The 26497-nt window shown below is 36.8% G+C and overlaps 1 protein-coding gene across 1 annotated transcript; it reads left to right on the top strand.

Moving 5' to 3' along the window:
- Positions 1-110: 110 nt before the first annotated feature.
- Positions 111-26367, top strand: qless (decaprenyl diphosphate synthase subunit 1 qless). Its single transcript, XM_018000512.2, has 8 exons — positions 111-1214; positions 16214-16366; positions 17146-17285; positions 17457-17598; positions 18086-18175; positions 23789-23920; positions 24155-24349; positions 24905-26367. Exons 1-8 carry the CDS (start codon positions 981-983, stop codon positions 25124-25126), a joined length of 1308 nt encoding a protein of 435 aa, XP_017856001.1. The 5' UTR covers positions 111-980; the 3' UTR covers positions 25127-26367.
- The last annotated feature ends 130 nt before the right edge of the window (positions 26368-26497 follow it).

Here is a 26497-nt window from a genome sequence, read left to right as displayed (position 1 = left end):
GGCGTTGATATTTTAATTTTCATTTAATAACTATAGCACTTGTGTTAGCGATATAATCGATACAATCAGCGTGCACGTCAGCTGATTGACAGTGTAAACTAAGTTGTCAGCTCTGCTTTTACTAGTCGGCGGCTTGCACAGCTGTTATTTCATTATTACGTCAAAACAAAAAGTGTGTGGTGTCGAAATATATAAATGTGTTAAATGAAAAGCGAGATAAACATTTAAAGCAAAGCTTAAAGGAAAGCTGTATGAAAAGCCTTTAGGAGAGCAGGGTAAACGTGAAAACATGATGTTGATGGTCGCGCAACAGGCGTCTTGACAGACATTGGGCGCAGGAACTTAAGTGAAGACATTCAGCCAAGGTTGAATACAGTGCATCCCAAACTGCTTGATAGACATGCAGTTTTCATCTGCCGCCGAATCTTAAATCCCACCGTCAAGTTCAAAATCACTGCGCTCGGGCGTTCTCTTCGGCTGACATTCGTACTTCAACACACGAGCACAGAAACTCACCACGCTCAAAGCGACGACCGCGCGCAGGCGTAGCAAGCTACGTGCGCAGACAGCGGTAAAACGCGGAACACTTCGCTGAAGCTGCTGCAGTTGGACGCAAGCAACGCGCTTTGTCCGTCTCCTCAACAATCTCGTCCCGTCGAAGTTCGCCAATCCGCGTGTGTGCATGTCTGTCAGCATATCTCTGCATCCACCTGAGTAACTGTAGCCATAGCCGTATCCGTAGCTGTAGCTGTGTTGTCTTTTAGCGAATCGAAACCCATGCCTAGAATAATGCTGTTCAACGTCTAACAATTTTGTTCACGTTTCATCAAGTTTTGCAGTTTTGCAGTGCAATTGCAACAGCAAGGGCTTGAGTTCACGCTTAACGCTAGGCACTTGTTTTCAGCCGACGAATAGAAAACCCAAATCAACCGAAATCTAAATCAAAACAAACCAAAACAAAATAAAAAGATATAAACAAAATGGCCTGCTTAAGTACTTCCGGTCGCGTCGCGTGCGGTTCGCGTAGCCACAAATTGATCTGTCGCCTATTCCTGAACCACAGCCCGCATAGTCGGCAGAGCAGCAGCCAGCTGCTGACGGGCGACACCACGGCAGGACACCCAAGGGAATACAGAGCAACGCCCAATCAGCAGGTGGCTCGCAGCTTTCATGGATTAACTCTCGGCATTAACCAGGATTACCTCAATCTGCTGGTGAGTAGAAAAAGCGGCGGCAATGACATCAACTGCAACACCCAGTGGCCCCACACTCGGTGGCCCCCAACTCGTTTAGCGGCCATTTAACAAAAGTGCATTGCGCATGCGCGCAGAGTGTTTACCGCTAATGCGGCTGCGTGACTTCGGATTTTTTCTTTCTTTCTCTCTTTCATTTTTTCGCTTTTCATTTCGCTGCTGCGAAGCCAAAGCCAAAGCCAAAAGAAAATGAAAGTGAAATTGTTGCTTGGCAGTCGCTCTGGCTCTGGCTCTGGCTCTGGCTCTGGCTCTGTGGCTTGCTTTTTGGCCATTGCTTTTGTGCAGGCAGCGTGAAGAAGCAGAAAGCAAAAGGCCGTCGACAACAGTTGCCAGACATTGAAGTTGTTGCTGCTGTTGTCGCTGTTGCTGTCGCTGTTGCTGTTGCTGTTGTGCATGCAGCGCAACAATGAGCGCTGCTGCCTCTGCCTCTGCCGCTGCTTGCGTCTCTGCTCCGAAGCCTCTTTTGCTGATTTTGTTTGGCGGAAGCCTTCGTACTCATTTATTTATTGTGTTTATGTTGCACTTTTTTTGGTCTTGTTATTTTTATTTGCAAGTTGAAATATTTTTTCATTTTTATATTTATACACACACACACACACACACCCATACATGCATACTTATTTTTTTCCTATAATATTTTCTAATGTTGTCATTCGTTTCATGCCTTTATCTTTTCTCTTTTCTTCTCATTTCGCTGAAAACAGAAATTGTTGTTATGCAACTTCTTTTGCTTTCATATATTCACATACATATATATTTATTTATTATTGTTTATCGCTGCAAAAGTTTAACAGCTGTTTGTGAAGTCTAAGCACGGCACAGTGGCTCTGAAACCTCAAAGCACCAGCTCATTTCAAACTGCGTCAGCAACAAGGGCGCATTCTGTGGCATTGTTTTCATATTTTTTTTAAAGCCCTGAATTGTTTATACCTTTTTAGATTCAAATAGGTTTGTTATACTAGCAAAAAAAAAAATCAATAAAATGATTGGAAAATTCAATATAAAAAGAAACCAGACACCTCGTCGTATACTTGATATTTCGGTTTCCATTCTTTATTGAGCTCGTTGCCTTGAATATGCGCGGGCTTAAAACATTTTAACACTGCACAATTAGTGCATAATTGATGCTATTTTCAGTTTATTATTTTATGGCACGCAATTTTCGCTCGCCTGCGTATGGCCCTGGATGAGAACTTGAGGCTCGGCTTAATGGCTTAATGCCAGTGCACTTTTCGCAGTCCACAATCGTCAGTCCAATGCAGTTATGCGGCGCATTGCTAGGGCTATAAAATGCGATGTAAATAGTATGCTTAATAATGTTAACGCCTTTCAAGGTCTTGGCATAAATTAACAATATTTGCTTTTGAATCTAAGCATACATATGTGATACAAGTGTGTGTGTGTGTGTGAATTAAACTGGCCGTGTCCCTGTCTGTGTGTGTTGGGGTCTCGGTTCGGGCAAGTGGTATCAAAGGTAAGAAGGGCAGTTGCCCCTATAAATCACATTTCAATTAACTCCTTTGACCTAATGCTCGTTTAAATTGCTTAGCAAGACAGTAATTTATTAAATGACTCTAAATAAATTATTAGAAAAGTGAAATAAGCAAAATGAATGCTCAAAGCGAACTTTGTATGCAGGCGACGTTGTTGGATTATTTATGCATTTTTACTGCTTGAAATTTGGTTAAACCAAATAAAAATTCATTCAACGCCAATTGGTTGTACGCTTAGCACACACTCGCATACCTGAGACAGTGATACGTTCATCTAACTCTATCATAGGTAAACAATAAACAAAACGCAAATAGAAAGCGCACGTCGCAGCAGCAGCGGCGCGGCCAGCAGTGGCAGCGGCAGCGGCAATACTAGTCAAAAAAAAAACAACAAAAAATTAAAAAAAAAAAACCGCCAACAATAGTCTTCAATAGCAACAACAGTTATATATGTATATGTATATATGTGAAACTCACTTGACTTTCATCTTCATTTCATTTGTTTAGCAGCGACGTCAGCGTCAGCGTCGCAGTCGCAGTCGCTACCGCCTCTCATCCAAGTTGGCATTGTTTTTGGCCCAAAATTGTATTGAGAGTCGAATACATGAATATCATGAATATCTGCATGGACATATACATATGTATGTATGTGTACATACTTATACACTTACATGGTGCAAATAACTGTTCATCTATGAATGCGCAACACGAAAACTTGAACTAACGGATTGACTTGAACTGGCCGTTATCATGATCGCCTCGTTTGCCTCGATATGTTTTATACTCGAAATTACACGACTTAACAAATTTCATGAACTCTGCCTCCGCATGTATTCAATTTCGCTTCACTTTCGTTGCGAGCGCGAGAGATTTGCACGGCGAGTTTAACGACTGCGTGCGAATTTGATAAGCAGTTTGAACTGTTTGATCAGTGTCATGCGTGCCCCAATATTTGCATATTTGCATTTGATGAGCTATAGAGCAAGTCAACAAATATATAACAAATGAAACACATACATAGACGTCGTTAGGTCGAGAGCTTCTATTGTCTGAATCTTAGTTTCGCAATCGGCATTCGGCGCTTGCTGGACCCAAATCCGAATCTCGATGGCTCGCGAAAGTGAAACCAATTCGACTTGCACGGTCTTGGACCTGTTTTTAATTTTATTTTACCATTTGTGTTTATGCTATGTAAATTGTTTTGTTGCTCTTGGATTTTATTGTCTTTTATATTTTTTTTCTGTTTCATTGTCGAATATATGTAAATACATATATGAATGGGAATTAGACCTAACCCAAGAAATTCTCTGTTGATATGTAAATTCCAGTTTACACAATTTTGTTAACGAAACTAATTTACTTAAATGCTGTTTGTATATTTAAGTAAGAACAACAACAATATATAATACAAATAATAATAGACGTTGAAATTTTCAATTTATAGCCCATTCATAAATTTTATATTCATATATTCATGTTTGTAAGAATACATGAATATAACTCTAACAATTATTGTGCACATTATGTGTTTAGTAGTATTAACAGAATATTAATGAAATTAGACAGAGAATTGAGTTTCAATCACTGGGAGTTAAACTTAAACCATTTCAGACAACGTCTGTGACTTCTTAAATAAATTGTCATCCCAACCGTATACGTGTTGTCTCTATCAATCTTCTTCTCAAACTTATATTGGAGTTCCCATCCTTTTAAGATCAGACCAAATGAATTGATATTTTTGCTAAGAATTACCCTCATCAGATTCCTAAGCAATCCTTTAGCAGGTATCAGGTATCAGGTATAGTTCTCCTGTAAGTAGTATAAATCAATATATATTTCATGATTCTCTAGATGGTTTTCGCTCAAAACGAATATACTCCTCTTACTACGTGAACGAGTATATAAAGTTATTTTATCGCAAACCTCACTGATTGGCGTAATATAGAATTGGATAAAGAACAATTTATGTATATACGAAATTATTTATTTATAAGAGCATCCGAATAGCGGCTAACGATGATTGCATTATGTCTGAAATTATGGGCAAAAAACTAATTTGCGAGTGAATACCAAAAGTATAACTAGTGAAAGAAAATAATAAATACTCTGGCTAAATGGTAACACCAGCAATAACTACAATAACAACAAGAGCAACAATATCTGTCATATATATATGATGTAGCCATATCGTAAATCTTGGTCTTTGTTACCATGTCTTCATTTTTGTTTTTCGCGCTGGACACTTTCACTGGCAACTGGGGATTGCGAGCCAAGCTGAGCCGCGCCGAGAGATTGCCAAAAAATATTTAAGGAATGCAGCAATATGTGTGAGAGACGCCGAGAGATGCTGAGCATTCTGCATATTGAATAACCTAACAACTTAAAAAAAACTTGAAAAAAAAAAACGATGTAAATCAAACTGGAAATTGACTGATCATTCAGTCTTAGGGTCTAATTGAACGATTGGCAACGTAACGTAGATCTGATCCCGAGCATGCCTAAAATACAAGCGTAGCCAGCGACGACTTTCATTCACCTCACCTGCCTCACCTGTACACCTGCTTGTCGTATTTTTTTCTTTGGTATGGGCATGGCTCGGTTGGGTCTGGGCCTGATGGCCGTTTGGTTATTTCGCTTCATTTCTTCGGCTCGTACTTGCTGACCCAATTCCAGAGACGCATGCGTTTCGTGGCTGTAGCTTGTCCTAAACTGGTTTTTGTGGTTGCGGCCCGCTGCCGCATTGATTTGCAGACAAACTGTTAACTGTTAATGATTGCTGTTGCTGCTGTTGTTGTTGTTGTTGTTAACATTTTCGGGTTTCGATTTGAAAGCCAAAGAAGCGCCGCCGCTACAGCGTGAAACAGTTAAAGTTAAAATCAAGTTTGCACTAGCAGCACCAGCCTCAGCAGCCTCAACAGCAATTGCATAACTGCCCCCAACCCAGCCCAACAGCCTCTTAGTTGGGGAGGCCGATCCCAGCTGTCGCCCCACATTCCATCAATGTCGGTCAACCAGAGACGCCAGCCTAACATATGCATCACCTGCACAATAAACATAACATGAAAATGCGCAATGCCTGGTGACATCAACATACTCTGAAGCTGTACATCACATGCTAATTTCTTTTTCTCTGGACCATCCTGGAAATGAAAATCAGGGTATGATGGTTGTGTTAAATGCATGTAACAGGCAAAAGGACAAGTGGTAGACCATTTAAAGTGCATATATTCTCGATCAAGACGACGGGCTGACTTAGTTTAGTCCTGTTCGTCTGTCTGTATAATTGAACGCGTTGATCTCGGAACATATAAGAGTTACAGACTTCATATTTTTCTGGTTACTTTATGACTTCACAAGATCGATATCTATATTAGTTTTAAGGTTATCGATTAAAAATCAAATTAAAGTTAAGCTTAAAGATTACATCTCTAACATTTTAGGAGCTGGATCAAATCTTGTTTTAAATTCTTGTATATTGAATTTTAGGGTTTTCTAATATTTGAATACCGGTCCCAAATCCACCCGTTTCTCATAATTTAACAAAAAATCGTTTATCTAAAATTATAAACTTGTTATTTGAGAAATATGCAGATGTGAATCATTATCACATTTTGAAAGGTTAATGGCGAAAAGGAGCGAAAAAATATTACCGTAGAATATCAGTTGTTCAAAGAGTTTAGGGAATCTCGTAGTCGTGCAATTTAGACTTGTTTTACTGTTTATTTTTATTTATGTTCGACAGTTTTTGTCGCTTAGACCTGGCGCAATTTAGGCAAAAGATTTCACTTAATTTACATCCATAGTTGGTTAATTGTTTTCTTTGCCATGAACCGATCAACGGCATTTCAACATTATTTGACTTCCTGCTCAGACAACAACAACAGCAATAAATATGAAATTATGCAGCAAGTAAATAAAGTTTGCATTAATTTGTGGCACGCGCAGCGATTGCAATTGCTGGTTTATCAATATCGAATTCGGAAACCCAAATTCCAAATTCCGAGTGCCGAATTTGAAACTTGGCATTTGGGATTGTGCGTTTGGTTTTGCTCTCTCGATGCTTTTCGATTTTATATAATTTTCGTTGGCCACAGGACAAACTTGAATTTTAACTGGTTTTCCGAATGTTCGCAAATGCGATTCGGTAACGACTTTACACTGCTTCTCGGCTTTTAATGCATGTTTGTGGTTTACTTTACTTTTGGTAAACTATAAATCAAATGCGCTCCACTGTCAAATGTCCATAAATTACAATTCTTTAGGTATAAAATTTGTTGTTGTTTTTTTTTTGGCAATTTTTAGACGTTCGGAAGTTATTATTATTATTATTATTTTTTTTTTTTTTTGAGAAACCTAGATTTATGCTTTAAATAAATGATATATTTATATGCAACTATTACGCAGTCGCCTTGTTATGCTAGGAAACTAGTGTCGCTGTTGCTTTTTAAATGCAAATAATTCCATAATGGATCAAATATAAAGTTAGTTATGCACACTGCATAATAATTATTTGTTATTTCAAATTTCAAATGGAAGCACCATGAATTCGCTTATTCTATATTTATTTTCAGTCTTCATAAAATGCATATATCTGAGAAGGGGGTTTTTTGTTTACTTTGGAAATACATTTGTTTATTTAAGAAATTTACAATTTTAGAATATGTTTTTATGCAGCAGCTTTGCAGCCATAGTTAAAAGTAGCTTTTGTTCGCAAATATTTCTAATCATTTTGGTCAATACATAACTATGATATATTTTTACTGTATTGTCAGCTTTTATCCATGGCTTGGCTTTTACAAGCTTGTAAGCTCATAAACCATAAATAAAATAAATTACTGGAGTTTGAGCTTAGATTTCGAGCTACATATTTGACAATCGTAATAATTATTATGATGATTTATATAGATTTGTGTGGCTGTTAGCAATTTTAAATTGACATTACTTTACGTATATAACAATAATTGTATTATGAAATACACTATCAAATACATGCTCAAATGAAATGATCAAATATGCTTGTTTATGTGTAAACTCTAGTTTAAGTCTAGTCTAACTGGGTAATCTACAGAGTGCATCCACAAATATACAGAAATATCTTACAAATATTTTCTTCATCACTCTTTGCTTTAGCTTTGGCCGTGCACAGCTGCACATTGGCTTGAATGCAATTGCGTTTATTACCTAAGTAGGAGTAGTTAGCTAGTGATTAGCTTATTTGTGCCGTCACAGTGCCATGAAGCATGTCAATTGCAAAATCTTCTGGCGCCCGTTGGTCGTCATAGGTTGGTCGTCAATCTGTTTGTTATAGCTGCATTCAGAAGTATTCTCAATTGCTCAAATGCTCAAGAGCTCGACTGCCACACGCAATTTGCCTAGTTACGTGCTCTTAGGACCGAGCCTCAAGCCCCAAGCCCTCGCTTGGCATTCATACTCAATTGATTGTAGCTGTTTGCTGGCTGCTTGTCTACTTGGCTGTTATGTTAACACGCATGTTAACGAGTTCCCTATAGAAGATGACAAAGACAACATTAGGGCAACAGCTGCTACGCCGCTGCTGGCTGTTGGCTGTCGTCAACGACAATCGAGGAAAGAGAGAGGGAAAGATAGAGAGTGAGAGAGAGAAAATATCACTAAGCGAGCATTGAGCGTGATTTATGCAGCCAATTGTCGCCCCACCCCGCCCTCGCCTCGTTCACTCCTAAACAACTCACTCGGCCTTTTGATTATGTCAGCAGCGTCTGCAGCGACGACGACGACGCTGGAGCTGACGATGACGACAAAAAGGGAAAGTCCAAAGTGTCGCTTGGACTCTTCGGCTTGGCTTTGGCTTCGACCACTTCTTGTTGGCCATGTTTAACGCTGGCCCTCAGCCAAAATGCTGCTTGACTTTCTTGGCTGCTTTTAGCCAATACTTTGCTGTGGTATCAATTCGATGAGTTGTGTTTATTGCTGAGAGCTTCCGCTTCTGCTTCCTGTTGGCTACTCACCGTTATACCTGATCAGCTGTGCTACAAACTATATATACAAATGTTTCCCTTAAAATACCTGCTTGACTCTTATCTGTTGCGACAATTAAAAATTTATTTTAACCAATGCATCGGTTGTAGCCTTGAAGTTAGTAAATAAAACGAGTTCAAAAATCAAAGGCAGATTGTCACACTAAATTATATTACTGAGCAATGTGGTAAACTTCATTAAAAATATAATAAATTATTATTATTATTATAGTAAAATAAATAATTGACAGATTTTATTAGTTTGGCTTGCAGAACTGAAACTAAAGAGCATAAAAGCATTAAATATCATCATTAAATACTAAGTTTTTATAATGGATCCACTGTAGGTAAAATAGGTTTCAATTAACTTTATGGAGATGGATGTTGTATAAATAAATACATAATATTTATATTCTAAGTAATAGAGTGGCAAACCGAAACCACTTGATCGCTTCAATCATCGACTCTATTAATCTTATCGCTCAGCCGAGCATGTTTATATATAGTTTTAATGTTAAACAGTAAATTATCAGCAAAGAAACAGAAGGTAGAGTAATAGTAAATAAATCTATTTCTTATTAAAACTGAAATACTGTATTAAAAAACTAAATGACTCAAATTTTTGAACTTAACTTCATTTTTCTATCTTGCTAAACATTCCTTCCGTTTCAATGAAGCTCTCTGAGGCAGAAATGTAAATAAATAAATTTTTGGCTATAGGCGATTTGCAAATTTGTATAGGCTAGTCAAGTTCCACATAGGCTAGATGTATAAAAGAATAGGCTAAACTGGCTACATTAGCTTATCAGTTTAGTATTCATTTGATACGAAATAATAATATAATAACAATATACATCAAATCTACTGCAAAAATGTTTACCGATACCACCAATTCCGTCATTTATGGTGTAATAGGCTCAAGGTATATCTCTTATAAACTCTCTAAATATCAACCCCAATTTATGCCCAATTACTTTTATTTATATTAGTTATTTCCAGCCAAAACAAAAAACCATTTGGTAAAATAACGAATAAGAACTGAATATGAAACAATAAACATAAATAAGCAATATAAAATTAGATGTATAATTATATACTTGACATAATAGAATCTTTATGTTTGACCAATTAATGGCACGCGTACAATTTGACAATGTGTGAACATAATTTGAGTTGGCTTTAAAGTCACAGCTTGGCAATTGCAGCACGCTAGCTATTTGATTAATGTGCACTTAAGGCTGAAGGACAGCGAAACATTAATTACAAATGCCGAGTCCCTAATTGCAAAAGGAGCAGTGCCTCCACGCAGCCTCAAACAATTAACAATTAACTCTTGGCACAAAAGGTAGTTGAATAGACCAGATGGAGATGATGGCGGCAATGGCTGACATGATGCAGCCGAGCTGAGCTGGCTGGACGGCTTGAGCTGGCCTGGCAATAGAGCAATCTATAACTAATCATAGACCAAATGTTGCAATCGCCTGTCAGGCTGTCAGTCAAACGTGTGCCCAATCAAAATTACATCAATCAGCGAATTTGTGAGCGACTCTTGTCAGCTACTTGAAACACGATAAAAAAAGTCTCTTATTTCTCCGATTTCTTTGATCGTCTCTGGTAGCTTTGCACATTTCAATTGCGATTCGATTCGGTTTCATCTTCAACTGCTATCGAGCGTAGTCCGCTCCAAAATCGGCTGGATTATGTCGTGGGAGCGCCCCGAGGCCCCAGAGTCATAATTTCAACTACGTCCACTTATGCACACTTTGTGTTGTTTGTTTTGTTGCCCCGGCCGAGCCCCTCTGTGGCGTGCGGCTGCCTCTCAATTTGCGTTTCACGCATCGCTTTTTGAGTGCTGCAAATGTTTCCAAACATTGCGCATATTTCGCATATATTTGATTTTCGCAACAATTAAAGAAATTGCTTTAATCTTACGCGTCAGTGTGAAAACTTTAAATTGAAAATTGCAAAAAAAAAATTCATTTGTTAACGCGACTTAAAGCTGAAGCTGACTCATCGTTAATGGCACTGACAATAATTGTTGCCCGAAAAGTGTTGCCATTGATAGACATATTTCAGTTGGCGTCGACTCTGAGCAGCTCATCCATATATTCACGTCTTTATTATTTACTCTTTCTATTATTCACTTTCTTGTGGAATAGTTATAAGAGGAGTTTCTTAAAATGGTGAATTATGCATAATAACTAAAATGATTTATGGACTCAAACTTCTTTGTTAACTGTGTGCCAACTATTTAACAAACTTTTGACTTACCAACAGCAAACTCAACTATTAGTATTTTTCCTTGCTATTGCAATAGACGCTTACTCCTATCAATCTTGTTATTTCCATAGATTTAACATCTCTAATGCTTATGGAAAACAATGTATTTTTATCTGTTCAAGATCAAGATTTTGATTTCCTACAAATAAGATAAATATAAATAAATTAGTTAATCAGACAATTGGAACTAAAATACTGAACCTCTTATAAGAATCTAGATGATTTCATATTGAAGAAATATAATCTATTTCGTATCAGCATAAACCATATATGGTTTTCTATATTTTCGTTGTCTGAGGGGGCTGAGCAAATTCCAAAGTCTCTAGGAGCTAACTTTAAGTTTAGTGTGCAAAAAATATAATTCTAGATGTGAAGTCTATGTGTTATATAGTTAGTGATATTAAATATGTCATGAAAACGAGTCGTAATATTTCCAACAGTAGGCATTATTTTCCAATTTACTTCCATGAGTTGTTTAAGACTATATCAACCTGTATCATTCGCTATATCGCATGCATTAATGTCCATTGATGCTTTTCATGTTCGTAAAAGCTCTACTCTTAACCTGATTAACTCTTAGTTGTAAAAAATAGAAATAGCAGCGCCTTAGCTATTATTTTAATTATACCAAACTATTATCAATAAATAATAAGTTAATGAAGATGATTAAGATAATATATCATTATTATTATTATTTCAATAAGGAAATTAAATATACTCGAATGATATGTATATTTCACTCATTTCTTTCATACAATTCTCAGTTGTTGGACTATATTTGTATCTATGTTTTCCATGATCTAAGCCTCTTATTTCTTGAGCCTTTTTCGAGATATGTTTATTTCTATTTATACTCCACTATAATTTGCTTTCCAGCAATTCCTCTTTTTTTCCAACTATCTTCAAGTGATATATATACATATATAATTATATTTATTTATGTATTTATTCGATTCAGAGGTTTATTAGAGACTAAAAATACAAATGAATATATGCTGCAGCGCAGGCAGCCGAAAATGAACTTAAAGCATACACGAAAGAATCTCCGTTACAATTAACAGAACTTAACATGAGAATAATGTTAGACAAAGAAATAGACATCCAGCGGTGCTTACATACATAATTTTAACAGTATTTGATATATTAATTAACTATTTAATCTTGTGTAGAAGTTCATTTTAGAAATTCTTTTTGAAAAATATATCTATATATGTGTTTATTCATATCTATATTTATATACAATATAATCTTCTAAGCAACGAGTTGTTAGACCATTTTCTAATTATTATTATACCATTAATATTTATTGTTTTACTTTTATTATTTATTATTTTCATTATTATACCATCATACCATGTATTTCTCTCCGATTATGTAAACAATGCATCAGCCAAAGTCAGTCAAAGTCCTCTGCTTGCCGCTGGCAGCCAAGTGCAACGATAATTGTGTTTCCTACAACTGTTGCTGTGGTTGTTGCTATGATTGTTGTTGTAGTTGTAGTTGTTGTCTGCAACACGCAATGCCAAAAACCAGTTGCAGTTGTAAACTTGCCGATCTGAGTCGTTAACCGTTGAGGCTGAAAACTAATTATGCTATTGGCAGTGTCAAGAATTCTGTGGAAATTCCCAAAGCGGACTTGGAGAGGTCTGTGACAAGCTCATTACCAAATACCCGAGACATGCATAACCATATGATATCCGCAAATATTTTGGACACCTATTTATTTATTCATTTTCTTGACGGTCTGCTTTGCTGGTTGGCTGCCTGGCTGGCTAGCTGGCTAGCTGGAAGGCGAGCTGGAAGTTTGGTCATTGGCCAGTGACCATAAAAACCATTTAAAAATTTATAAATCATTCAACGTAGTTTGCGAACGCAAAAGTGGCCACAATTAAATGCATTTTTGCACGTTTGTTAACCTGAAAGCCAAAAAAAATTGAAGAAATGAAAAGAAAAAGAAAAGAAATGATTGTTTTTTATTTGATTTGTTTACATGTGTGTGTGTGTGTGTGTATTGAAGTAGCTAGCTTTGTACTAATTTTAATTTAACGCACATATTGAAAATGAAACTTTTCACGAGCTGAATTTAATTGGCTTTTTAAATTTGATGCGTCGATGTTGTAACACTCCAGTCAAGTTTGGATCGCTTTCTACTCCAAAGCCGCTAAACTTCGAAAATATTTATGACACATGCACAGGTATCTGCGTATGTGTATATATGTGTGTGTTTGTGTCTGCGGACTCTTACTTAATATGAAACTGGGTCATTACAGGCCCAATGCGAGCGAGATCTTTTGAATGAACGAACACAAAGGCAAGTGATGGTCAATATTTATTTATGCACACACACACGCATACGAAAAAACAATATATATTCACATATATATATTTAGTGTTTTCCTTGTATTTTACAACGTCAATGAGAAGCCATCGTCGTCGATCGAACCAGTTGATGCGCCGTGCTGGTCCACACGTGCACCAAAGACCATCAATTATGATAATGTTTATGATGCTCTCAAGATAGGTGCTGCCAAGGGCGATAAACTTTATGGCCAATGCTGATGGCCTTTGGGTTGTAAAGCTGTTAGCTGTTAGCTGTCTGGCTGTCTTGCTGCTGGCTGCTGACCGAATGCAGGATCGGATCTGCATGCAACTGGGTCAGCGTGCGTAACAGCCACGCCCAGCACCAGCCAAAGCACATCAAATCGCATAACCCAACACAAATATTTGCTGCTCAATTGGCTCTGCCTGTAGTAAAACCTGCCTCCGTTCATCAGCCGCCGCAGCAGCGGCAGCAGAAGCAGCGAAGCAGCAGCCACAACTTTGCGCGCTTTGTTGACAGCTGGAAACATAAAATTTACATGTTATCGTGTTTACATGCGCACCGCTTTTATTGACAGACTGTACGTCTGACTGGCAAATACAAGAAGCAAGCACACATACTCAGTAATAAGCGAGTGATGTACATACAAATGAGACTGTTGCATAATGCCATTCCAAAGGAAGCAAAGCTCACGATCAATAAGAGAGAGAAGTAGTGCTCTCATAATATGAAGACACATACCTATATAATGTAATATTTGTAGACAATATTACCATTTGGATATTTATTACATTTTTGTCAACCCTTAAGAATTATATTTGTACTACTAGTGATAATAATAAAATATTACAAGATTCCAGAGGAATATATATATAATTCTTAAGAAATTTAGATATAGCTCAGACAGAGATCTTTAATAATCTGACAAGAATCTAATATATGTGTAAAAGAAATATTTGACAGTTAGAGAGAGAATGCAATATAAAATTTTATATTACATTATAAGCGGATATGTGGTTCTGATATAATCATAAGTGAAGAGATATCTTAAAATAGAGGAATAAATACAGTATGTGTTTTTATAAGCATCAAATATAAGTTTATCAGAATAAATGACAATTAGAAATATTTTTATAATAAGAAGAAACACTATAAAATGCGTATATATTCTTAAAAGACTTGAATCGAAGCTTATAAGAATTCATCAGAATAAGATAAAAGTTTTAGAATAAGAACGAATTCAATATATTATGTATGTATATAATCTTATAAGAATGAAAGTACTGAGTTTATTATATTCTACAAATTGAAACGAAGCTTATAACAATTAATCACAATTCAGACTAGCTGTAGGAGCACACAAGTACCTAAATAAGAGGCGGTTCTTGTTAATTACAATTGTAAATCTTATAAGAATTAGAATGTTTAACAAATATGTTATGTATTGTAATTCTCAGAAGATTCTAAGTATGCTTTGCTTGTAACTATGAACTATTGCACAACAGGGAATAGAAAATCTATACAAATAATGATTATGCATGTACATACTTAATGATATGTCAACAGCTATCGATCGATAAAGAATGGCGAATCCCAAATTAATTAAAATCCAAATGGACATAGAATATAAAATAGAAATAGGTAGCAAATAAATTTGTTTGTTTTTATATTATCAGGCATTATAAGCCCCTCTCCCACATATATCATTATTCCAAGTAAGATTCTGTTGGTAATACCCGAATATCAATTTTGAAATGAGGCCTTCATGATATAATACGTCTCCTATTTTTGTATTGCTCTCTAAGCTAGATATGGAAAAATTCAATAAAGTTGGTACTTCGATTTCCGAGAAATGATTTAAGTTTGCGGTACTGTGACACGATTTGGAACTGCTGTTCTGTAACAAGTGGCATATTATTATTACGTAAACAATGGTACGCTTCCTTCTTTTATATTTTCACATAAACAAGCATACCGAAAACTGTCTATACCGACTCATTCATCCTTATCGTTAATACTTTAACGAGGTCATGTCTTCTCAAGCTTGTTAAATATGTTTAACTGAATTAATATCATTTCTTTATTGCCCTTGGCTTCAGTGTATGACAATGCGCATCGTGTGAAGTATTTTGTTTTCTCCTTTTCTTCAAACAGGTCGGTATCCTCTTCAAAAATACTTTAACGAGGTCATCCATGCCTTCTCATGCTTGTTAAATACGATTAACAGAATCAATATGAACTCGGACTGTCAGTCTACAGAGTAGGCACATTTTGGTCTTTTTTCTCATTTTCTTAAACTTGAGCAAGAAGTGACCACTTAAGGATTCCTGGAGATCTCATAATTCCTGCAGTTTACCAAATTCGTCTTAATTCTACGTCCATTTTTTTATTTCAGCTGATTTGTTTTGATTAAATTTATGGCCCTAATTTGAAGCAGTCGACAAGGTTAGAGTTCGAGAGCCGTACTGCGAGTGTGGGTGTTAAATAATAAAACTGTAATTTGTTGGCGATTTGATGGTGCAATTTTCCAGTTATTAAACTTGAAGCTGTCGTCTATTTGAAGTGTCAGAAAAAACCAAAAAGTAGCTCGTGCTGCCGCCATTCGCTTTGGGGCAGCACAAAAACTCGTTAGTGCTACTCGCTACCGTCAGCAATTGAAAGTTGTTAAGTGACTCAAAAACAATTTTTTTTTCTATTTGTATTCGTGTGCAGCATGTTTTCTTGCCGCAGGCTGCGAGAGTTATGGCCGTTTACCCCAGCGCTTGTTTACTCCTGTAATTTTCACACTTTATTCATAATTGTTGCAATTATGGAGAATTCTCTAGCGTATTCTAATGTCTCTTTTTTTTCGTGTCTCTTTTGAACTAACAGCAAACCTCACACAGCTGCAGCCAGCCGCCAAATCTTCGCTCACACAGCTCCGTGCACACACAGCAGCCGGCTGGACCCGTGAGAGAAATACAAATTGATCCATACATAATACTCGATGATGAGCTCAAGTATTTCTACGATGATGTACGAGATGTAAGTAGAGTTTTTACATTAGCCACAAATGTAATGGCATGGGTATTTCCTTCACATATTTCACGAAAATAACTTTTAAATTTTAAATTTATTTTTAAGTAAACCCCCATATATTTTAATATTTTATATATATGAGGTATTCCGAAATTCACCTAATTTGTTATTTGTCTAGAATTAGAGCCCAGCAAATGCGTCACATTGTCAAGTCAAGAAATATTCCATATTTCAGGAATTCTTTTATACCCTATAGCTGTTGACACTTAAGTGTAAATAATTTTGATTCAATAAATTTTGTTTTCATTATGGAGAATGAGTTTTTTACTACAGTAACCGTAATCCCTGTGTTGAGAATCAACAAAAAAATTAGATCGTTAAATTTTACGGTCTATAACCTTAAACTGAATTGTTAAAATAAATAACAATATTTACTTATGGAAAATTTATAAAACTAATTGGTCAAAAACAAAATTTGATTAGTCTCTTTCAATGAAATAGCTCTGTTCAAAAAAATATGGAGGAAAAAAAATAACAAACAAAGTGATAAAAGGAACTGTAGATTATATCAAAGATTTCATCAATACGAATAATATTGAACAAGAATTTATTTTCAATCTATATAAATTAGTCTACACAGAAATACAGGGTATGCGAAAAGTCAGCACACAATGTATGTATATTCGAAACGCCTGCCAGACTCTATCGAGTTTTTGCTAATTATTGTCGAAGCTAAAAATAGTCTCCTAACACAATTTGTGTATCGATCTATGAATTGTTTGCAGTTACTGCAGTCGGGCACGTCACAGCCGGAGCTGGACACCATCGCATGCTACTATTTCGACGGGCAGGGGAAGGCGCTGCGTCCCATGGTGACCATGTTGATGGCCAAGGCACTGAATTATCATCTGAACAACGAGTCACAGTAAGTTGCTTTGGCTGTGGCACACTTTTGTTGAGCAGTGTAATGATTAGCGGGCCTTTGCGAAATGTGCGCGTTCTCCGCTGTCGTCTATGAACAACAATTAAAGCCAAATTATAACAACCTACATACTTATTAAACATTCATATTTACCCATTGACGTACCCTTGACAGCCAATTAGTACACAAGCAACGACAGATAGCCCTCTTCTCCGAGATGGTGCACTCGGCCAGCTTAGTCCATGACGATGTCATCGATCAGTCGGACTTTCGGCGCGGCAAGCCCAGCGTCAATGCTCTGTGGAATCACAAGAAGGTAAGCAATCAGTTCAAATACAAATTATTGTTGTTGTTGTTGTTGTTGTTGTTGTTGTTGGCCAAATGCCAAACGCGAAATACCAAACACTAAATGCCAGCCAGCTGACATGAATTGCTTGACCAACTGATTTCACGCCTCTGCAACTCTGTCAATATAGTATAACGAATTAAACCGCGTTAAGACTTTGTCAACAGGTTGCATCATTTGAAAAGCCCAACAGCGAAAAACTCTCAATAATGAGCCGCGCTTTTCCGTTATCTCGTCAAGTTTTCAAATTAGTTTTATTCATCCCAAGACCTCAACTCAAAATCATCAATCCGAATAAATAATTAACATTTTGTGTGTTGATTAAGTCGACTGCTTTGTACATGTCATTAACTTGTCCACCAAAGGCGGCGTTTGTCGAAATCGTTAACTGCACATTTGTCCATATATTGTCTTTATATATAACGCTCGATTTCCATCTTTGGCATTGTCTTTACAGGTCACAATGGCTGGTGATTACATTTTGTCGATTGCCTCGATTATGATATCGCGCCTGCGCAGCGACGATGTGACGATCGTCTTGAGTCAGGTGAGTTCGTCCAGCATTGGGCCTAGGCCAAAATCGAATTTGAATTGTATATGAAAAGAATAAGAAAAAAACAAATATAAATTTAAAGAATTTTTATTCATTCATATTGTAATTATATTCAAATATATTTTGGACTATTAAAAGAAGACTCTGTCAAATTTAAATAAGCTATATTCAGTTCATGAAAATGTGATTAAAAACAATTTGATACGCATATTTAGATAAGCATATTTTGTTTATCAATTTAAAAATAATATTTTAACATTTTAGAGGTTGAGAGAGAAAAACTAAGTTAGCACTTTATAAAAATAATAATAGTAATGGCAGCTAAAAAAATTATAGTCTAACTTAATTATGCTTTAATATATGTATATTTATCGCTAGCTATAAATTTATTAATTTGTATTACGCCTTGACTATTATTATTATGAACCCGGTTCTAAATTAATTATCGAGTATAGGGCGTTAGTGGTGCAGAGTATCTCCGTCCTTGAGTTATTTAAATGATCCACATTTTAGTTAATCCAATGAATAACAGAAAAGTTTCAATCAAAGTTGTTCAATCATGTGGTGGTTTATATAAATCCCATTCATCAATTGTTTCTCGTTATGGTTGTCGGCCGTCCTTTTAACGATTTTATTACAAATACATAAATCTTACTCCGTCTTTTATTAACTGCAGGTTTTTAGCAAATTTGGAATACATTAAGCACCAGTTTATGGCTATGCAGATGCCACTCTGTCTTTCTGCGACCTTGCAAACTAGATTATTGATTTAAAACTATTGTCATATGGGGACGCTTCTTGTTGCTCAACAAGTCTTTATAGTTAAAGTCAGTATAACTAGAGACTATTAATATAGAACCCGGTTATAACGACTCCGCTTATATTGTTTTCACGGTTATAGCAACGAAAATTCTGGTCCCCACACTAACTTTTGGCAACTTTCAGCAACTTATAGCGCCTTCCGGGTATAACGACGGTCCCTTGAATGTCGTTATAACCGGACTCTACTGTATGTATTTTAGTTTCTGCAAGTATGCTAATCTGCGGTCGAGAAGCCGGTAAAAAAAGTCCCGAAACCGTGGGCTTTACACAGTTGGATTTCACACTCGCTTCACGCAAACAAAAAAAGAAGAGTACAAAGAAAACGACTAAGAACGCTGGAATCGGTTGTAGGCGACTGCAAAGTGCTCGTTCCTGATCCAACAAAATAAAATTGATTGATCATCTGATCAACCTTCAAAATTTCAGGATTCATTTCTGTGTAACTGTAGAATTGCAGTTTTTCGTGTCTATACTAATTTTAATGAAGTTTTTAGTGCTGCACAACTAATATACTCTATTTATTTTACGAACTAGTATTAAAACTGGCAAAAAGTCGGCAGGTAAACAGTTTTAAATTAAGAAAGTTGTTCCCATCGTCCAGCGCTTCTTTGTTTCCATGGGGGAAAACCTGTTCAGCTTACGGCCGCAAATCACAGGGACCGTTCGGTTTTACTTCCTGTAACCCTGGAATAGTTTGAGGCAAAGGCGAAGGGCACCCAATCGTGAGTTCATCGCTGCCTTCACTTTTTGCAATTTACATTCATATTCACGCCCCACACAGACAAGCTTTAACGGATATCTGGCCGTTGTATATAGGAAGGGAGTTGCCTCATCGGTCCTAGTAATTACCTCCGCCTATTACTTACTATATTCCATATGTATGACAATCACTTCTCAAACACAAATCACTCTCGCATCGTGATTTCTATGAACTTCAAATTAGTCAGCTGACAATTTCACTTTCAGACGCGAGAGTGAAATTGGAGCTGGCCTTAGTGTGGCACCTCGGTAAAATGAATCGTCTCTTATACAATCGAGCGGCGAGCTAATAGCCAAAGTAAACAAAAAACCGTGCTCAGCTTGGCCTCAAATATTCCGTCATCATTCACACCATATACCCTGTACATTTAGAATCAAGTTAAATGGAACTTGTATATTTGCTGTATCTGTAATCAGTAAAGAAGTTCTTTAAGTACAATGGCTTTCCCATTTCTGTTGCGAATTCCTGAGTTTAACATTTCGGGGTCTTAAGATAATATCGACTTGCATGTGTCACGGGTATTTTTTAGTCGTACATATTGCAAGGTTTTTTCGGGTTTTTTGCTTTGTGGTCACAATTTTCAAAGATGACGAGATCAAAGGCAGATACTTATATCTGATCTGTTGACAACAAGGGAGCGGCTAGAGATATTTACAAAAAATATCAAATGCCGAAATGTCTACCAAAAGCATGCATAAAAGTATCGTATATTAGCATATTAAGTAGTTTACCTATCGAAGACGTTTCACAGTATTAAGCATACGCGGCGTTGTACAAACACAAAAACCAGTTCTTAACTTAGACTTAGACACAGGCTCGGTGGGAGATTTTCGAATTACAAAAAAAAATTGAAATGAATGAATGAAAAAGAAGCTACCGATTATCATATAATATACATTATTTTACATACTATTGACAGATGATTGATTAATCTGTATGTCAAGAAGCGAGAGATGAAAACTACGTATGGCTAACTTGTTAATTACTAGTATATATTTCTGTATATCTACATATATATTTATATAGATCTCTTTATTTTCCTAAATATCTATCTGAATTTGAATCTGTATCTGCGCGTCTAAGTCTATATCTCTGTATCTGTATCTGTATCTGTATCTGTATCTATATCTATATCTGTATCTGTATCTGTATCTGTATCTGTATCTGTATCTGTATCTGTATCTGTATCTGTATCTGTATCTGTATCTGTATCTGTATCTATATCTGTGTCTGTATCTATATCTGTATCTGTATCTGTATCTCTATCTCTATATTTATCTGCATATCTTTCTCTATTACTATTCAACTTTCTACTTGAGGACGATATCCAAATGATATCAAAATTCGCAAATCTCTAATTCAGAGGTTCCCAAGGTTCTCAAGACCTGAACTAAGACAAGTGTTTTGGCATCAGAAGACTAAAATATTCTGATTCTATTAACCTGTCCAATCGTTATATAACGATACGTATGAATATAAGCCCAATGAAACAGCTGGATTATCTTTTGATTTAGTATAGTTATTCTCATTTGCTTTTCTGTTTTTGTTATTCAGTTAAAGATTTCTTATTTCTCTTGGCAGTATGTTTGGTCTGTTTAGCATTTTCTTTCATCTACGACGACATCATTTTTCGAGCTTTATTTGATATGCTGAACACGCGTCTGAATAATTTCGACGGCTTCAAAGACGTTGACAGCATTATATTATTGGTGGCTGTCCGCCCGAAATTAGAATTTATTGTTCTTTCTATATAGTGGGTTAAACCTGTCCGTTATTGAAATAGATTCTTTGTGTACAGTTTAGCTATGGCGGCTTCCATAAAATAATTTTAAAAACAAAAACTAAAATATGTGTTTGACTAAGCGTAAGTGTGTTTGCCCTGACTGAACATAGTTTAAGGTGCGAAGGTACAGTCCCACATTAGCAAAAGCATAAAGCCTGATGCTACCTCAATGGCTCAATGGTTTTATTTAACATATACATATGTTATTCAATTCCTGCCTTGAAATAGATAGTAAAGTTTCAGCAGCAGCGGCAGCTTTTGTACTAGTCTCTAATATACATAGTTTTTGAATTGCATTTTTTCCGCTCTTTCAATGACATTCAAACAACAAAGGCCTGTTTACAATGGCATTTGTGGAAATATGTTTTATTGAAACTGATTTCGAATCAAATCAAATCAAAGTTTTGCACTCATTTTGTGGCTAAATGAAAAATGTTGTCAGCAAATGCTTAAAAGGCTTCAGCTGCAATTTGTTGGTATTTTATTGTTGTTGTTGCTGCTGTTACTGTTGTCAATGGCAATGTTTTTGTTAGTTATTTTTTTTATTTTTTATATATATATATTTTTGTACGCACCAGTCGCACTTATTTCGGCCCCATGTGTTAATTAGTTAACATTGAAAGCCAACATGTTGTTTTACTTCTAAGGCAAACTCTAAGTGAAAAAATCGAACAAAAAACGAACGAAAAGTGTGCATAAACCGAAGTCAATTGGCTGGGACTTGGCCAAGCTACTATGGCCGTATTAGAGCCCGAGTTATGTCTCCGGCTCTCACCTTGGTCTCCTTAACGAATAACAACAACAACTACAGCAACTACTCCAACTGGCGAATCAGCGCCCACATCGCTATGCAGCTACATACATCTGTCAATGCTATAGATCTGTGTGAAATATGGAATCAGATACAGATACAGATACAGATAAAGATAGACGACATTATACTACTGCCCTGGCGCGTGTTTGCCCAATATTTTGACAACTGACTGCGAAATGGCCAAAAGTGAATGAATGAATGAAAATACTTATGCGCGTATCGCAGATGGCAAACAAAATCTCAAAATTAAGCGAAGGGCGCGCCAACATTTCTTGTACAAATAAAAATGACAGCTATGCTGCGAGGGCTACTCAATGCGTAGTGAACTGTCTAAGCATATCTATAGAATGTTTACTGATTCTTAATATTATATATATTATTATCACCGAAAATGAATATGATAAGGAATGTCAAAATTCTTTTTTCTTGTCAAAGATTGAAAATCTGCCATGGAAATAATTATAGAAAAATAATGAGTTATCTTATCAATGCAATATGTTGGTCACTTAAAGCTTTTAATATTTGCTCTCTCTTAAAAATATTGTGGATACCCTTACCTCTCTCAGCATGCAGAAATAAGCGGTTTAAGTTTTTTCTATGTGTGGTCAAAAGACTTTTGTCCTTCATTGTTTAAATTCTACTCATATTTTTGATGCTGTCAAAGCTAACATGATTAGGTGTATAAGATCTTCAGATTGCAACACGTTTGGTAATAATTAAAAATATATATATTTGCTTTATGCTTAGATTATATGTTTAGCTTAGATTTAAATAAAATGTAAATATTTACGTATATTTAATATAGTAATATATATCTAAGATATATCTTAGATCGAACTACAAGTTGCTGAAGTTGAGTTTATAATGTAAGTTATATTTCAAATATATATTTATGCGAATGGAATCGGAGAAGCTCAGGTCGAATCGTATTATAGTTACTGAAGGCTAACTTATAATGTGAATTAGGCAACTAGATAGATAGCTGTATTTTTGTAACGCCGCGAGCTGCCCTCGCATGAGCATCTCAATGCTCATACGTTTAGCTTTGGCGTGGCAACATCCATCCTGTTGAGCGACAGCCCAGACTCTCAATGAAATTGTATTTGCTTAGATCGTTTGGCACATCTGTGTTTGCCCTTTGCATTTGAACAGTGAGCAGTCAGCCATGCGGAAGTTGTCCGCAAATGTCTGTGTACATATGAATCTATGTAAATTGCAAAATAGCCTCGCTTGGCAAAGCTCAGCAAAATTCACAATTATTGTTTTCTATTCATGTGATTCAGAAAACTATTTAGTTTTTATACATGTGTGTACAAAGCTGGGCAGAGTGTGTTTGTTTGCAGGCAATAAAGGGGGATAGGCCTATGTATCTGATATATTGATTCAAGCTCTCTTGGAACTAAACAATTTACCTTTGATTGATTTCAGATTTTGACCGATTTGGTTCAAGGAGAGTTCATGCAGCTGGGCTCGAGGGAAACGGAGAACGAGCGCTTCGCGCACTATCTGACCAAGACATACAGGAAGACCGCATCGCTGATTGCCAATGCGTTGAAGGCGGTGAGTAAGCCCGGCAATCAACATGCAACTCGAATCGCCATGGCAATTGCAATTGCATTTCAAATTGCAGTTGCAACTGCACTCGCAATAGCAAACAAATCGACTTGGCCGAGTGCGTTTGTCATTGTGCCCATTTGGGTGGTCGATGGCTGGAGTTGATTGGCCGGCGACTGACTTTGAAATATTTGTCTTGAATTTGGTTTTAATTTCGGCTTTGATTTTGATATTTGGCAGACCGCTGTTATCGCCCAGGCCGATGATAATGTGGCGGAGGTGGCATTTCAATACGGACGGAATATCGGGCTGGCCTTCCAGCTGGTGGACGACATGCTGGACTTCGTCTCCTCCACAGAGCAGATGGGCAAGCCGACGGCAGCTGACTTGAAACTGGGCCTGGCCACGGCGCCGGTTCTCTTTGCATGCGAAAAGGTGAGCCGCCGACAGACTTCCTTATTGCTCCGACAACAGCCTGACTGACTACCAAGTATATGACTTAAAATCATGTGAAAACAACGGCCGACAGCCGACGGCCGGCGGCTGCTGTTAATTGGCCAGAACTGAGTTTGCACAGCGCTGTCTATGTGCATTTCCCACTCGGTCCACCTGGTGCGCGTCGATGATATCATGCGGCGAGCTGAGAGTGTCGCATCGCGTGCCATGAAATGCGTTTGTATGGCGTTTTCGAGGCAGCTTAATATGCGAAGCGTGGTAAACGCGCACGTGCAGTGCGTTCAAAGCAGCCGCTAATCAGTGACGATCACCCGTCAGCTTAGTTGGCCAGTTAAAAAGTAAAACTAGCCATATCCATGCGTATCATGGGGCCATAGAGACGGGCTAATGCAAATCTGTCTCGCATTGTTGTTTGCATTGGCATGCGAGCCTCAAAGCTATGTGCGAGGGTGGCGCTCCGCCGATTACTAAAGTTTTAATAATATTAGCTTATTTCATTTCGAGTTTCGTGTTTCCCATTTGTTTCGGTTTCAGTATCCCGAGCTCAATCCGATGGTGATGCGTCGCTTCAGCGAACCGGGCGATGTGGAGCGGGCCTTCGAGCTGGTTCACAAATCGCATGGACTCGAGCAGACGCGCTTCCTGGCCAAGAAGCACTGCAACGAAGCGATACGGCTGGCCCAGGAGCTGACGGAGTCGCCCTACCAGAAGGGCCTCCAGGTCGTCGCCGACTTAGTCATCAATCGCATGAAGTAGAGTCCACCAGACATCTATACAAATTAATATATATATATATATGTATACATAGTCCTAAGTTAGAAGCAGGCAGACAGCACCTAATGCTAGATAAGTCAGCGAATGGGAGCGACAATTAAACATTTGTAAAAAGAAACTAGAAAATCTACAAAAAAAGAAAAGAAAAACAAAAAAATTTATTATTTAGTTTTTAAGCATTGTTATTGACACTGTAAATAATTGCATCAAATGTACACAGAAGAATGTAACAAATTTACAGACCGACAGCGATTAACTCTATTACTAACGTTATACATACATATATACACACATCTATATGTATATGAACACTTTGAAAGGAGTTTTTAATAAGCGGAAATTGCAAATCTTTTGAATTTTTTATATATTTGTTAAGGAAAACACAAGTAACAAAAGAGGGAAAACAAAAGAAAGAAATTGAAATTCGGAATTGCATAGTGAAGGAAATTTCAATTCGCACAATTCTTGTTATTCTGTTGAATTAATGAAAATGTTGATTAGTCAATGCAAGCAACGATATTTATGTAGAGAGCAGTGCCTAATGAATTACCCTTCAATTTATACATATACTTATATATTACTTGTTGATTTGTTTCGTCGGACATTTCATGCCTAAATGGTTCAATCGGCACTGCAAACCCTTTCAGACAGCACAAACCTTTTGTAATTTATATATACCTTCGATCCTTTACATTTTCTTGTATCTTCTTTACTAATTTAATTTGAGTTGAGCTTTGAACCGTTCGTGCATGAAATGCACAGCATTCTTATATAATCGCCCATAGTTGTTAAGGTCAATCAGGAAGATATGAAATGTTATTTAAACAATGCTGCCCCAGTCTTAATTTAAATATGTTTTTATTTTGTGCCCACAATGTGAACAACAAACCACAAAAACAGAAAGCAATCTTTGTCAAACTGATTGAGTTGTAACTGTAAATTTATTTTAAGAACTTTTGTAATTTATGAACTAATTTGAGTCCCCGTTTCGGTTTTCGAAGTAGTCTCGTTAAGCCAAAGGCACCTTTACAGCCGTGTTAAGCGAATCCCATTTCACTAGCGATAGCCTCCATTTGCATAGTTGATAAAACAGTTTGGTGCTCGGGTAATTGGTCAGAATAAATGTGCAAATATTGTTGACTATGTTTTGATAATGATAATTATATTATACTACGGAATTTGTATATTTCAATAGTTGAATAAATGCAATTTTGTTAAGCAAACGAACCGATAGTCAATCAAAGAATAAATCAAATTAATAAAAACAACAACAAAACTCCAACGGCGTCTCACTGCTCACAGCTGGACCAAGCCAACAGCCAACACAGAGACAGACTTTTCTATGTGTGTGTG

Source organism: Drosophila arizonae, chromosome 2 (assembly GCF_054131065.1).
Source record: "Drosophila arizonae isolate 15081-1271.41 chromosome 2, UAZ_ARI_1.0, whole genome shotgun sequence".
NCBI lineage: Eukaryota > Metazoa > Arthropoda > Insecta > Diptera > Drosophilidae > Drosophila > Drosophila arizonae.
This window is presented reverse-complemented; position numbering and strand designations above follow the sequence as displayed.

Bases quoted from the DNA above. Each gene is read 5' to 3' on its own strand.
- qless (XM_018000512.2), top strand. From the start codon at position 981: ATGGCCTGCTTAAGTACTTCCGGTCGCGTCGCGTGCGGTTCGCGTAGC. The intron at 17,599-18,085 runs GTAAGCAATCAG...TTGTCTTTACAG, and splicing joins CTCTGTGGAATCACAAGAAG to GTCACAATGGCTGGTGATTA. The intron at 18,176-23,788 runs GTGAGTTCGTCC...GATTGATTTCAG, and splicing joins TGACGATCGTCTTGAGTCAG to ATTTTGACCGATTTGGTTCA.